General features: G+C 44.8%; 1 protein-coding gene across 2 annotated transcripts; it reads right to left on the bottom strand.

The window, feature by feature from the left end:
- Positions 1 to 9,057: 9,057 nt before the first annotated feature.
- On the bottom strand, positions 9,058 to 14,361 carry LOC130403537 (COUP transcription factor 2-like). Of its 2 annotated transcripts, XM_056607934.1 has the most exons (4): positions 14,022 to 14,361; positions 13,595 to 13,952; positions 12,196 to 12,744; positions 9,058 to 9,332 (listed from the first exon to the last, which is right to left on the bottom strand). In XM_056607934.1, the coding sequence occupies exons 1-4, from the start codon at positions 14,070 to 14,072 to the stop codon at positions 9,058 to 9,060; spliced, it is 1,233 nt and encodes a 410-aa protein (XP_056463909.1). In that variant the 5' UTR covers positions 14,073 to 14,361. The 2 variants fall into 2 exon arrangements, with proteins under 2 accessions (XP_056463909.1, XP_056463908.1); XM_056607933.1 differs by having other exon boundaries at positions 13,595 to 14,361.
- Positions 14,362 to 15,000: the final 639 nt, after the last annotated feature.

Here is a 15,000-nt window from a genome sequence, read left to right as displayed (position 1 = left end):
CAACAGTAGAGGCTGGTCGGGGTCGGCCTGCCTGGGGGAGTCCCCCCGCCCCAAGCCCCCTCTCCCCCCCCCCCCCCTCCCACTCGTCCCCCCAAACACCCTCACACTACCCCTTTTTTTGTGTCTTTCCGTGACTTTGACAATGTCCGATTTAAGAGCCCAAACAAAGAGTGAGGCGTAAAATGGTTTTGAAACGGATGAGGTAAGAATCTGAAAGGACAATTTGTAGGGCTTAACCGCTATCTAATGGTAGGTACTCGTTTAGTGGAATGATCAAAATGGCGTTGGACAGTGATAGTGAAGATATTTGCACTGAGGTAGGAATACATACAGACAGACACACACACACACACACACACACACACACACACACACACACACACACACACACACACACACACACACACACACACACACACACACACACACACACACACACGCACACACGCGCGCAAACGCGCAAACACAGTGACACACACGTGCGAGGACAACTCTATTTTATTGATTGAATCGAACTGACGGACGTCCGGGATTTGGCCTCGTCAGCACCCATCCGATGAAGGTCACTCCCCTCCTCTCCTCTCCTCTCCTCTCCTCTCCTCTCCTCTCCTCTCCTCTCCTCTCCTCTCCTCTCCTCTCCTCTCCTCTCCTCTCCTCTCCTCTCCTCTCCCCTTCTCTCCTCTCCTCTCCTCTCGTACAGAAAACATCTAACATTATCTTTTCCTTATTTCTTTGCTTTTTTAAATCCACTATTGGCTATAGCTTGACATCAACATGGTTTGAACAGTATGTTGTCCAGCCTTAAGACTTTGATTCTAATAAGAAAAGTATGGTATGATAAATAACTAACCAACAGCTAACAGCTCAGCCTTATATCCCAACCAACCAGATTACAGACCCTCATTCCCACACAACTCCCACACAACTCGTTCAGAGTTCATAGACTCTGCACAGCCTCCACCTTGACCCCCTTTACCCCCACACCCCTCTTGCGCTTATTGTATGTTGTACGGCCTGTCACTTAAAAAATAGTACTTAGCATTGTGTAGCATCTTATCCCAGCTAGCTTTGTTGTATAAAAGTGCTTGGCACTTGGTTCTATGAACATCCTTACTGCACCGCCAGCGATATATTGTTGTTGCTCTTTCCTCTGACAAATGTACTTATTGTAGGTCGCTTTGGATAAAAGCTTCTGCTAAATGCTCTAAATGGGAATGGAAATGTAACTCCTTCCTTGATCATCTACTGTGAGCTTCATGTCCTCATCTCCACACTCAACTCCTTCCTCGATCATCTGAGCTTCATGTCCTTTCGAGCCGCTCGAAAGGACATGAAGCTCAGATGATCGAGGAAGGAGTTGAGTGTGGAGACGCTAAGTAACTGTGGGTGTTCAGGAGCATGTTAGACCAGGTGGCACCAGACCTCAGTGGGTCTAAGAGCCCGGACATTGAGGTGAAATGATTTATTCATCCAGCTTGTACCCTCCTTCAGACCTCCGTTGCTCCAGCACTGGCCTCAGCTAACCTCGAGTACAGATCAGACGATCCTGAGCCCCACTCTTTATAACTGTTTATCCACCACCTCAACGCTCAGACCTTGGTTTACTCACAACAGGGCTGAGAATGATAACGCATATTTTTTAATGGGTTATGGTGTTAGTGTAGCATTGGGTTATGGTTGATATTTGGTTTAGTGGTTAGCATGACCTAGTAGGGTAGGATTAGGTAGGTTTAGGCATTTTTATTTTGTGTTGTTTAAGGGTTAGGGTTTATATTTGAGATTTGGTTGGTTATGGAAAGGTTCTTGGATTTTGTTTTAGGGTTAGGTTATAGTTAGGAATTAAGGTTGGGGTTGAGTTTCATTTTTTGGTTCCAGGGTATTGGTAAAGGTTTTGCTTTAGGGTTTGTTTTTTTCGTTTTAGGGTTGTGTTTCAGGGTTATGTTCTAGGGATTTCTTATTTTGTTCTAGTTTTGGTGTTCAGGGTTATGTTCCAGGGATTTCTATTTTGGGTCTAGGTTTGGTGTTCAGGGTTATATGTGTAAGGTTTGCAATAATAAGGAAAATATTTTTTAATAATCACACTCTGGGGAGCTAGAGGACACTGCTACGGGAACAACGCCAGACAGGGGGGGAGGGGGGAGAGCGAGGGCCAGAAGAGTTTCAGAGGAAGTTGTTGATTGGCTTCACATCACGGGAACTCTTTGTAAGAGGACGGAGATGACTTTTGTTTGCATCAAATATGTTTGGCTTGACTGTGTCCCTATAGGCTATAGCCCCTATAGCGTCCTGACTAATATGTCTCTAAGCTTGGAGTCACTAACCTGACCCGTTACCATGGTTACCAGGGGAGGAGGCTCTTGTGTATAGGACTACTGTAACTTGATCAGGCCTACTGTACAGGGTTGGAGCTATTCAAATACTTTTTTATTTTTTTTTACTCACGCTAGCGCCAAAGGTCCTACTGTGAGCGTGACCTTTCTACGTCAACCAACCAATCAGAAGTACCGCCCACTGCACTTTCTGATCACTGATTGGTTGATAATGGAGAAAGCTGCCGCCAACTACTAAGGAGAAGAGAAGTCCAGTTTTTTTAGAATGGCTTTCTTTCAATTATGTAGGCCAATAGGCCTACATAATAATATACGTATTCATACTATATTATTAAAAGAATACAGCCTAAAATTAGTTATTAAGTTAAAGTTTGCGTCAAATAACGGAGTTAAAAGTAACTTTATGAAAGGTTACGCCACGTATTTTATTGCATTACTTTAGATTAGATTATGTTCAGTATTGGCCTGTGAGGATGGAGATCCATATGTAGCCCGCTATAGACCTATATAATATGTGTTATTATTAATGTTTGCTATTATGGTTTATTATTAATGTCTTATTCAAGTTGGACACATGTTAGGCATGGTTATACATCATTGGGAAGGCTGTAATGAAGATATATAGTTTTGTTGGTTTCAAATTCTCATGTTTTAACTATTACGCAGCTTAAGTCTGTATGGTTGATTTAGACGTAAAATAAATATATAGATTCTGTCTGATGATTTTATAATTGTTTCGATTGTATCCGGACCTGCTACCAAAAAGTTTGGTTAAGATTCGTTAGTCTGTCACCGTTAAGATTCGGTGACCTGGCTCTCCGTGGGTCCCTTGCGGTCCGCCTCTCGGTCCGCCGCCCGCTCCCCGTGACAAGTGGGGCCCCCTCGGGACCCCACCTGTCACGGGGACGGCGCGCGTCTAGGTTCCGCGGCGGCGCGCCTCACCGGGTTGGCTGAACTCCGCGTGACCTCTGCAGGGCGGCGCCCTTCTCACGCTCCTCACACACAACCCAACGCGTCCCTTCTTCTTCCCGCCATGAGGCGCCGAGGAAACCCACCCGTCCGACCGACCCGAGCCTGAAATTAAAAACACCAAACGCACACAACGGTAGATGATGTAGTAGCCTACCATTGCAGGCACCATCGATTCAGGAAATACACTCAAACAGACACGCACACACACAAACTCACACACACACACACGCACGCACGCACGCACGCACGCACGCACGCACGTACACGAACACGAACACGAACACACACACGCACGGGTCCAGGAAGTGTCACATGTTGAGATCCTAAAAGTCTCTGTTTAAATTAGGTCTGCTCCTCTGACGTGTTGCTCCGAACCCAAACATCGCGAGAGTCTGAACTTGATCCCGGCCGACTTCTCCGCACCCTGTGGAGCACGAGTGCATCTGAGGTCAAATGTCAGAGCAGAACCGTCACCTAGACAGACAGACAGACAGACAGACAGACAGACAGACAGACAGACAGACAGACAGACAGACAGTGTTTACAATGATAGTGTTGACATGATACAAACAATGTAGTTTATGTATTTAAATGATTTATCTTTGTGGCTGTCTTTGTCACAGTCCTGTTTCCACATAATAAACTACCGCAGGGTGAATGCAGTGCACGGGTTGGATTAAATCCTAGGCCTGCGTCCTGGGATAATATTGATGTTTGAAGGCTGCCAGACCTACTAACACTTTTCAGTCTAATTAATAGGCTAAAGTTAAATATTTGTATGATCAATCACTTGGGCTCAAGCGAGGTTTGCTGGATCTTGAACTTCCTAAACGGATAGATTTTTCGATTTAGTAGAAATATGATTTATTTTCCTCCGGAGATTATTGTGGTCAATTGGCTGCGGTAAAGTAGTCTTTGTACTGGATTAACTCCGTATTTGTACGGCGGACACCCAAATCGAATCACCCAACTGCGCTCCTGATTGTTTCAACTCGGAGATTTGGATAAAGGAAAGCGAAGGAAAACACAAAACGTATTTTATGGTTCGATCCAAATATTTGCTGATGTTTTTTACAGTAATAAATTAATTCATTGTTCGTCCGTGCGTCTCAATAATTTCTTCAATCCTGGGCATTTCGTTTAAAATAAAAGTTAGTATGAGCTTTCAACACAATCTTTAAATTCCCATTATGAATTATCAATTTAATTATTAACAGATAACAGATTAACAGATTCCTGGATATCAAACCAGAGTAGGAGACCAATAATGTGTTTGAATAGAGTTGATCCTGCACTGTGTTTCGCAGTGTGAATAAACTCCCATTTAATTTGATGATTTTTATTTAGTGTCGCCTTTTAAATACAATCCAACTGTTATATTTAAAGTAGGCCTCCACACACTCTTAAAATGCTGCTTAACCCAATGGAGGAAAAACAATGATGGTTGTGGCAAAGAACATTTTAAATGTAAACGTTTATATTCGGACTGTCTGAGACTGTCTAAATATATCTATATCTATATATATTGATGTGTATATATATAGTTATATCTTTAGATATATCTATATTTCTATAGGCCTATACCTTTATCTATAGATATTGATATAGATAGCTATATCTTTATATCAATATCGTATATATCAATATATTAATATATATATAAATACATATACCTACATATAGATTGATATATATACATATGTGGAAATATATATATATTGATACGTTAATAGACATTATATGATCAGACTCTGACCATCTTTTCAACGGGCGTCATTAATATTTTATAATATAGAGCTAGATAATATACCTAGATGATATAGACAACAGAAGTGCCTTCAGTTATTTATATTGTAGGCCTGCAGAACTTTAGGATTGTTTTACTGCAATGAGCTAAATAAGCTTCAATGTGTTAATATTTATAGGCCTTTTGCCTATATCGTTTATTGAGGCTTTTATATGGGATAGCCTATTTTTGGGTAAAAAGAAAAGGCTATTATTCATTGGCTCGGCTAGATATTTTCGATCGCTTCAGCAGCCTTCCTACTTGAGGTTCCGGACCTAAGGTCAAGGTATTATTCTCCAATAGAAGGAACAAAGTATGTGGGAACGAACTGTGAATGTGATAGTTTGTGTTTGGATATAGGACCAACATAATATTGTTTGTTGTAATAATATATATGATGAACTAAATCTCCGTACATTGAACCAAAAATAATAAACTGTGCCCTTACAATACTTGCACACATGTTTTGGTGTTAGTTACATTTATAAACAACCCCCCCAAAAAATTATAGACATTTTGTCGTATCTAATTATGAAAGAAAAACATTTTAGAACGTTAGGTAGACCTACCATCCTCAAAAAAGATGGTGTTAGAAATTATTTGAACTAAAAAGCTATTTTTAGCTAAGCATATACGTTGATTAAAATGATCTAAAAAATTGAACTTATAATTCACTGGAATCGAGTTTTGAATTGTGGGTGGTTGGAATAAAGCAGAAATCATAATTATAATTCAGTTATAATTCCGAGCCAGCGGGTTGCTCTCCGGAGGTGTTTAGTGGAATAATATTAATTTAAAATCAAACTCTTACGTTCAGTCGGTGGTGGCAGCACAGGATTTTCCCTTATTCAACTTTTATTTTGGAATAAAGGCCCACAAAAGATTTTCTTCTGAAAGGCGTGATTAGATTGAATATCTAAACATTATTATCAGCCCCAAATTGTTGTTAAACCTACATAAAACATATGGTCCTAGAATAGCCAGAGGCCTACAGTTAAAAGATTGCATACTTTTATTTATTTTTTAAATGGAAAAATTGTAAAAAGTTGCCCTCCAGACAGCAGTGTCTCCACCACCATCCTCGGTGTGTGAAGCAGGCCAGTGGTCAGGCGCCGAACAGCTTCAATATGGCGCCGCAGCCTCACAAGTGGGTCAGTTTATTCCGTAGTTTTGAAATGACGTGGTGAGGCTGTTACAGCCTATAGCCTTGAGTCTGTAAGGCGGTTGAATTTGTTAAAACATTATGCGTTAAATACAACATTTAAGCCTAATTACATGAACCACTGTGTGCAATTACCTATTTTACCATCGGATGTATTAAATAGCCCTCCTTGTTCTCTTTGATGTCGTTATCTTATAAATATAATATCAGAGGTATTTCAAGATAACATTTAAATAAGAGTTAAATAAACTACTTTTGTTGTTGCTATAGGCCTATAAGAGACGTTTGTCTGACATAAAAAAAAAAAATACAATATAAAGGCTAACATGTTCGTGAAGAACTTGATACCTTGATAGTGTTCGAGTGATTACAAACCAACAGTATTTCCCTGGTCGCCGGTGACGGTACAACGGTCATCTCTGCCTATTCACGCAGATTGACTCCGCTGAGCGTTTTGTTCACCCGCGCCAGTCTGGCGGAGTGTGCGTCCTGGGCGTGTTTACAGTGGCGCGGCGGCGGTGACAACGCGAGAGGATAAACGGTAGTGACACCACACCGAGGGGGACCTCATTAGCTCTGTGTCCGAGCAGATAATCCAACTACTCTTCTCACGCGCTGTCGACCACGGCCTACCTGCGGAGCGGCGATTGCCACTCTTCTGTTCTACGCACCGTGGTTCGGTGGAGCTTTGACTGTGTTTGGAGCTGAAAGCACCTTTGAAACACTGTTCTGAAAATAAAGTTTGTTATTATTAATTATATTCATATTTGTTATCATTATTGGGATTAATACGAGTCGTTTTGGCCATAATATTTGAATTATTAATACAGTCAAAGTGTTCATGCATATATACTATTCAGATCTTTGGGAAGGAGAGAATGATAAAGTGATGTCTGTTAGAGAATATTGAATTTACTGAATTCATCTTATGATTCAACTGGCTCAATACAAACCAGATATTCTACACTTTATTTAGGCTATATTATTACGGTATTATGATATATATATACTAATGACAGTAATAATATTAATATTAATAATAACATTAATAATATACATTATTATTATTCATATTTTATTATTATTGTATTATTATTATTATTGGGCCTAATTTTTTTATTACTAGTATTATTACTATTATTATTATTATTATTATTATTATTATTATTATTATTATTATTATTATTATTATTATTATTATCACAGCAAAACGTCTTGGACTAGTAGCCATAAAGGCACATATGCCACCGACAATCCTAATTATGGCTCATCACAACATCTCGCTGGTTTAAAGTTTTCTCAGATCAGGTTTTAAAATAACGGAGACATGATGGCTAATGACGTGCCTCCGACCAATCAGGACTTTCTGAATCACTCGACGGGAACTAATTAGTTTGGTTACCGCGTCTGCAAGACCTCCCTCTCTCTGTCCCCCTTCCAAGCTTCTCTCTCTCCCTTTCTGTCTTCTATACACAAGCCCATGCGGATTATTAACCCTTTAAAGTTGTTTCACTCTCTTTGTTGCTTTCATGTAATCCTGCGGGGCCTATATGTTCATTATTTCTCCCCGTGTATTTCACACACACACACACACACACACACACACACACACACACACACACACACACACACACACACACACACACACACACACACACACACACACACACACACACACACACACAGACACACACACACACACACACACGCACGCACGCACGCACGCACGCACGCACGCACGCACGCACGCACGCACGCACGCACGCACACACACACACACACACACACACACACACACACACACACACACACACACACACACACACACACACACACACACACACAGACACACACACACACGCACACACACACGTACCCTGGCACGAATGCAATTCCCCTAATTAATGTCATCTAGCCTCATAAAACGACATTTAATAAGCATAAACAAAAGAAATATGCTTTATTTATAAATCATGAGTTATAATTTCACATGGAAGATAAACCAGTATGTCTTCACAGTACGTCAGAGGTGTGGTCAAAAGGAAACAGAAACTAAATCAACACAAACACGCCCGCACGCACACACACACACACACACACACTCACCGACACACACACACACCCACCCACACACGCACATACACACGTCTAACACAAACGAGTGCAGTCGCAGTTTTTGCGCATGCCCAGTGGCGGCCTGAGCCCGAATTCCCGACTTGACCCCGGAGGTGAAGTGGAGCCTCAGTGGCCTCAGTGATGCTTATTGCTTCATTTATCTTGGGGGGGAGGGGAGGGTAGACCAACAACACACACAACTTCAGATAAATGGGTAGTTATGAATATTTTATGAATAGTTATCTCAAATAAAAAAAATGCTGTTGTTCATAGAATATAACGCAAACGAACGAATGAATATGAATAATGACCACATGAGAGAGGCCACAATATCGTACTGCAGTGTGACGGCTCTTGCATGCAGAGGGCGCCGTGAGTAGAAATAAACCCACCAAAGAGGTCTTTTGGGGTGAGGCGAGCGGGCCGGTGCTCAGTCGTCATATTGTAGCATATTATTAATAATTCAAAGTGCCATGTTGGAAACGATGCGATACAAAAAAATTGAAAAACAAACGCGACACGGGGGCTATCCCTGCAGCCTCACGAGACGGAATATATAGGAGAACCGGTGTCTGAAAACAGAACAAACACTATAAATACACACATTTAAATAAATAGTATTAAGAGGGACACGTGGAGTTGGTGGGGGTCTGTCTGTGGTGTTGGGAATTCCTTGCAGCAGCACAGGCGGCCTACTGCAGGGACATGTAGGGCCAGCTGAAGCTGCTCCCGGACAGCAGCATGTCCCGGATCAGGGTCTCTATCGGGGTCTTCCCCACCAGCCGCACGAAGAACAGCTGCTCGATGACCGACGACGACACGGTGCGCAGCGAAGGCAGCCGCAGCAGCAGCTTCCCGAAGCGCGAGGGCTGGTTGGGGTACTGGCTGCGCACGTACTCCTCCAGCGCGCACTGGGACTTCTCCTGCAGCCCGTCCACGTGCGCCGCGTCCGACAGACCACACGCGTCTACAGACGAGGAGGAGGAAGAGGATGAAACACAAAATAATCAGACAAGACGAGACTCGTCGATGTTTCCCAGTCGGCCCCCCGTGGGTGCTAAACACGGGTTGGGACGTCGTGGGAACAAACAGAGCAACAAAGCTCGAGCCGTGGCAGGCAGCAGTCTAATCACTGTTTAAGAGACCCTGGGAGAGGTCTTCTGCGTCTCTGGTCTCTGCTCATGCGTGCCATCATGAGTCCAAGATGGCGCTTTTTGTGTATTCATTTCCACGTTATGGATGGGTTTTGAGTGCACGGCGTTTATTCTTTTTGTTTTAATGGAGGGCCTAATCTGATTATCTCCACTTTGAGTGTTTGCTCTCATTGGCTTGATTAGGTCAATTCAATTCTGTATCAAAGCGCAAAGATGAGCCTTTTATTTTAATTTGCGCTTGTTAATGTTGACAACGCGCCTGAAACTACAGACGAGTTGTTTCGACACAATTTCACACAATTAGGCGCAAATATTTTTTTCGGGTGGTTGGCACCAATGCACCATGTCCAACAAGTTGACGCGAGCATTTTCTCCCATCTGCAGCCGGAGAAGAAGAGGAGGGAAGAGACGAGCTCACGCGCCAGGGTGAAGGAACGGTCAGCTAAACCGGCGGCTGGGGCGCATGCGTAGAGAACCGACAGAAATAGGCCTCTGACAGCCTCCCAGACCATGACGGTATCCCTCTAAATGCACTCTAACGTCACGCCATCCTACACATACAACCACGATTTCGTCCTTTTACGCACGGTTACGTTACTGTACCATTACTGTCGCTCGTTTCACGGGGAAAACTACACATCTGTTCTTTTTTTTTTTTTTTTGGAGGGATGCATTAAGTAGGCTACGATTCAATCCGAGCGATGATATGAATATAATGGCCGGGGTTATGCAACGACACTCAAAGCCGAATGCAAAGAATGATACATGTTAGACAATTGGAAAAATAATTATACTAGGCATACTAAATCCGCTTCTGCTTTAGTAAAAAAAAAGAAAGCCTGAACGAAAGGCTTACGGAACTGTTTGAGTTCTTAACTTGACAATGGGCATTTATTTTTTAAATATAATTTATTTGGTAATAGGGTATATTTGGAGACCCATGATAAAATTTTCGTTTAATGCAGCATCTGTCTGATAATTCATGAGTGCTATGGAATACCTGCTAAAAATAGCCTATCCATCTATATTTATGTTGTCATACATATATATGAATATACATATATATGTATATATATATATATATATATATATATATATATATATATATATATATATATATATATATATATATATATATATATATATAAATAATTTATATATATATATATATATATATATATATATATATATATATTTATATATATATATATATATATATATATATATAGCCTACAGCCACATAACATATGCCTAAAAATAATTGATAAATAAGCTTGATAAATTGATAAATATACACATATATAGATAGCCTAACATACGGCTAAAAACAATTGATTAATACTATGCTAGGCTTAATCTTCCACATGCAGTAATAAACCATTGATTGAGACTACCTTTTACAAATGTTGTAAACTCAATAAAGTGGCCAGGGGGCGGATCCCAGTACTAGTTCTGAGGGGAAGAGTTCTAGAGACAACCTTTTACAAATGTTGTAAACTCAATAAACTAGCCAGGGGGGGATCCCAGTACTAGTTCTGAGGGGAAGAGTTCTACTGTCTTGTCAGGACAGGTTCCAGTCCCTCTCAGGTGGGCAGTGTTAGGTGATACAGGTTCTATATCCTCACCTGAGGTTAAGAATGTCCTTTAGGTTCTACAGCTTCTACGTCTACGTCCTCACCTAAGGTGAACAGCGTTCGGCAGCTTCTACAGCTCCTACCTCTATGTCCTCATCTCAAGCGAAGCGCTTTCTACCGCTTCTACATGTTCTACGGCGACATCCTCACCTAAGGTTAAGTGTTTTCTTTAGCTTCTACATCCTCTACCTCTACGCCCTCACCTGAGGTGAACAGCACGATGGCCTTGACGCAGCTTCTACCAGTTTCTACGTCCATGTCCTCACCTGAGGCAGTGTGCTCTATAGGTTCTACATCTTCACACATTTCTAAAGCTTCTACAGCTTCTACACCGTCCACACCTACGGCCTCCCCTGAGGTGAAGAGTGTTCTACAGCTTCTACAGCTCCTGCATCTAGGTTCTACGTTCTACATCTACGCCCTCACCTGAGGTGAAGCGTGCTCTATAGGTTATACGTCTACGCCCTGAACTGAGATGAACAGTGTTCTATAGGTTCTACGTCTACGCCCCGACCTGAGGTGAAGCGTGTTCTAAAGATTCTACGTCTACGCCCTGAGCTGAGGCGAAAGGTGCTCCATAGGTTCTACGTCTACGCCCTGAGCTGAGGTGAAAGGTGCTCTATAGGTTCTACGTCTACTCCCTGAGCTGAGGCGAAAGGTGCTCCATAGGTTCTACGTCTACGCCCTGAGCTGAGGCGAAAGGTGCTCCATAGGTTCTACGTCTACGCCCTGAGCTGAGGTGAAAGGTGCTCTATAGGTTCTACGTCTACTCCCTGAGCTGAGGCGAAAGGTGCTCTATAGGTTCTACGCCTACGCCCTGAGCTGAGGTGAAAGGTGCTCTATAGGTTCTACGTCTACGCCCTGAGCTGAGGTGAAGCGTGCTCTATAGGTTCTTCGTCTACGCCCTGAGCTGAGGTGAAAGGTGCTCTATAGGTTCTACGTCTACGCCCTGAGCTGAGGTGAAAGGTGCTCTATAGGTTCTACGTCTACGCCCTGAGCTGAGGTGAAGCGTGCTCTATAGGTTCTACGTCCACGCCCTCACCTGAGGTGAACAGCACGATGGCTTTGATGCAGCTGTACTCGGCCGAGTCCACGTGCAGGGCCTTCAGCTTCTCCACCTGCTCCTGGAAGAGGCGGATGTGGTCCATGAAGCCCACCACGCGGTCCGCCGACATGGGCGAGGCGTGGAGGCCCGCGGCGGCCAGCAGCGGGGCCACGTGCACGGGCATGGAGCACTGCGCCGCGTTGAGCACGAACAGCTCGCTCCAGGCCAGCCGCAGCAGGGCCACCTGGTCGGTGACCTGCAGGTCGGGGAAGAAGGGGATGTTGCGGGCCCATTCCACGGCGCTGAACAGCATGCGTGCCGCCAGCTCGCAGATGTTCTCGATGCCCAGGATGCCGCCGCCTCCGCCGCCGTTGCCGTTCTGCAGACACTGGGCGCCGTAGCGCGAGGTGGGGTACGGCTCGGCGCGCAGCAGCAGGGAGATGTACCCCGAGAGGTACGAGTGATGGCACTGCAGGGGGTCGCCGTTGGTGAGTGAGAACTGCCCGTGGTACGACTGGGACGGGACCACCCGGCCTCGCTGCACCGCTGCACACGCGCGGACACCAACGCACACGCACGGAAACATAAACACACACTTTAATCTTTGGGGTTTGGGTCGCGTCACACAGGCACACCAATGTTTTGGCAGCAAAAACGTGCAACGTGCACACCTACGTCACACCGACGTGCATAGCAACTATACGTGCGTGCTTATGTGCACGCCTACGTGCACATAAGCAGCAGTCAACATGCACATCGATGTGCATTTAGTGGCTTTGACGTCTCGCCCCCCGTGGTCATGTGAGAAGGCATTTAGTGTGGCACATTTGGTCAGCATTCATTATTATAACACACACAGACACAGACGCACACACACACACACACACACACACACACACACACACACACACACACACACACACACACACACACACACACACACACACACACAACAAGCATTTTCGTTACTTTGTGCAAATAAAACGATAATGACGAATATTCTTGCCTAAAGGCAATCATAATTTATAATTACTGGCTCCAATGTGTTATTATTTAGATATCGTTAAGAGCTTGCCGCCATATCTGTCCAGCCACAGAGATTGGTTGAGATGGACAGGGAGAAAACTGCCTAGTAACGGGCCGGTGTTGCTCTTTGTATTTTAATTCGACGGTTGTAGCCCTTACAGAACCAATCAGATATCATATATAACTGTAGAAATATATCCGATATCACGTTAAACATGAACTACGTTATGGTTGTGTTTTTCTTGTGCGTGTGTGTGTGTGTGTGTGTGTGTGTGTGTGTGTGTGTGTGTGTGTGTGTGTGTGTGTGTGTGTGTGTGTGTGTGTGTGTGTGTGTGTGTGTGTGTGTGTGTGTGTGTGTGTGTGTGTGTACCTTCCCGTCGCATGCCCACTTTCAGGCACTTCTTCAGGCGGCAGTACTGGCACTGGTTCCGGTGGTGCTGGTCCACAGGACAGCTCCGCGTCACGCGGCAAGTGTAGGTGAGGTTCCGGCGCACGCTGCGCTTGAAGAAGCTCTTACATCCCTCGCAGGTGAACTGTCCGTAGTGCTTGCCGCTCGACTTGTCCCCGCACACCGTGCACTCGACGTGCTGGCTCTGCTGCTGCTGCTGCTTCTCCATGGAGCCGTTAGGCGCGTTGCTGGTGGCCGCCCGGGAAGCCGGTGCGCCCCCCGGTGTGGTCGGTCGAGGAGCCGAGTTCAGCTCCAGGGAAGACGCGGCGCCAAGGTGTCCCTGGGTGAGGTCCCCGGACAGGGAGTGGGGTCCCGTCACATGGGAGACCGGGGAGGAGATGGCGCAGACCTGGCTGTCAGCGCCGCTGTCCTCGCTGTTCCTCCACGTCACCATCGCCATGTCGTTTCGGACAGTTTCCAAGAACTTTACGCACCTTTTGTCTCCTAAATCCCACAATGAACGAGGTTAAACTGGCATTCAGTCAGGAGTAGAAACTCAGTCTCTCTATACCCACGGGTCCACCAGACGCGGTCCCCACCGGCTTTGTATTAAACCCGCGACGCGCTGTGATATTTTACGCACTGTTATTGGGTAGATACGTGACTTTTGGTGCCTAGTAGTAGTGATAGCGCATCAGTGGGATTATCCTCCAACGAAGCTGCCTCCAGGACGAGGAACAGAAGGCCGGGGCTGTAATCCACGCAGTGGCAGGGAGGAAGAAAAAAAACAACAACACAAAAAAAAAACACAATCCAACGGGAAATGACAAATGTTCTTAAAAAAAACACAATTCGGATTGTCCCTTTAACAGCCGAGTCGGAACCAACCAGATGCTGCTACAGTCTGCACACTCAAGATGGAGGCAACAGGGATCCGGAGGCCGGTCGACCTAACCGGGGCTGCTCTTAGCTGCTCCGATCGCTGCTGACAAGTTGTGTTTTAAAGACAACGAGCAAGCGTGGATCCTGAAGGCGGCTGACACACTGCCTGCTGCCCGCGGACCTGCAGGGACTGCGTGCCCCGACGTGACGGGAGGGACGGCTCGCTGTCGTTTCACCGGGGGGCGGCATCCATATAAGGGAGGGGGCTGTCCTTACCCTGTACACACACACACACACACACACACACACACACACACACACACACACACACACACACACACACACACACACACACACACACACACACACACACACACACACACACACACACACACACACACACACACACACACACACACGCAAGCACACACAGAGCCCGAGCCCAACCGCGGACACACACGGAGCTTTGTGAGTTCGTTGATTGACGTCCAGAGGATTGAGATGTA

This window comes from Gadus chalcogrammus, chromosome 14, assembly GCF_026213295.1.
Source record: "Gadus chalcogrammus isolate NIFS_2021 chromosome 14, NIFS_Gcha_1.0, whole genome shotgun sequence".
Classification (NCBI taxonomy): Eukaryota; Metazoa; Chordata; class Actinopteri; order Gadiformes; family Gadidae; genus Gadus; species Gadus chalcogrammus.
The sequence above is the reverse complement of the archived record's forward strand: the minus strand, read 5'-3'. Positions and strand labels throughout refer to the sequence as shown.

Excerpts from the sequence above, each read along its gene's own strand:
- LOC130403537 (XM_056607933.1), bottom strand. The coding sequence starts at position 14,072 with ATGGCGATGGTGACGTGGAGGAACAGCGAGGACAGCGGCGCTGACAGC. Across the intron at positions 12,745-13,594 it reads AGTGGGCATGCGACGGGAAG|CGGTGCAGCGAGGCCGGGTG; the intron begins GTACACACACAC and ends GCGCGTGTGCAG. Across the intron at positions 9,333-12,195 it reads CATCGTGCTGTTCACCTCAG|ACGCGTGTGGTCTGTCGGAC; the intron begins GTGAGGGCGTGG and ends CCTCGTCTGTAG.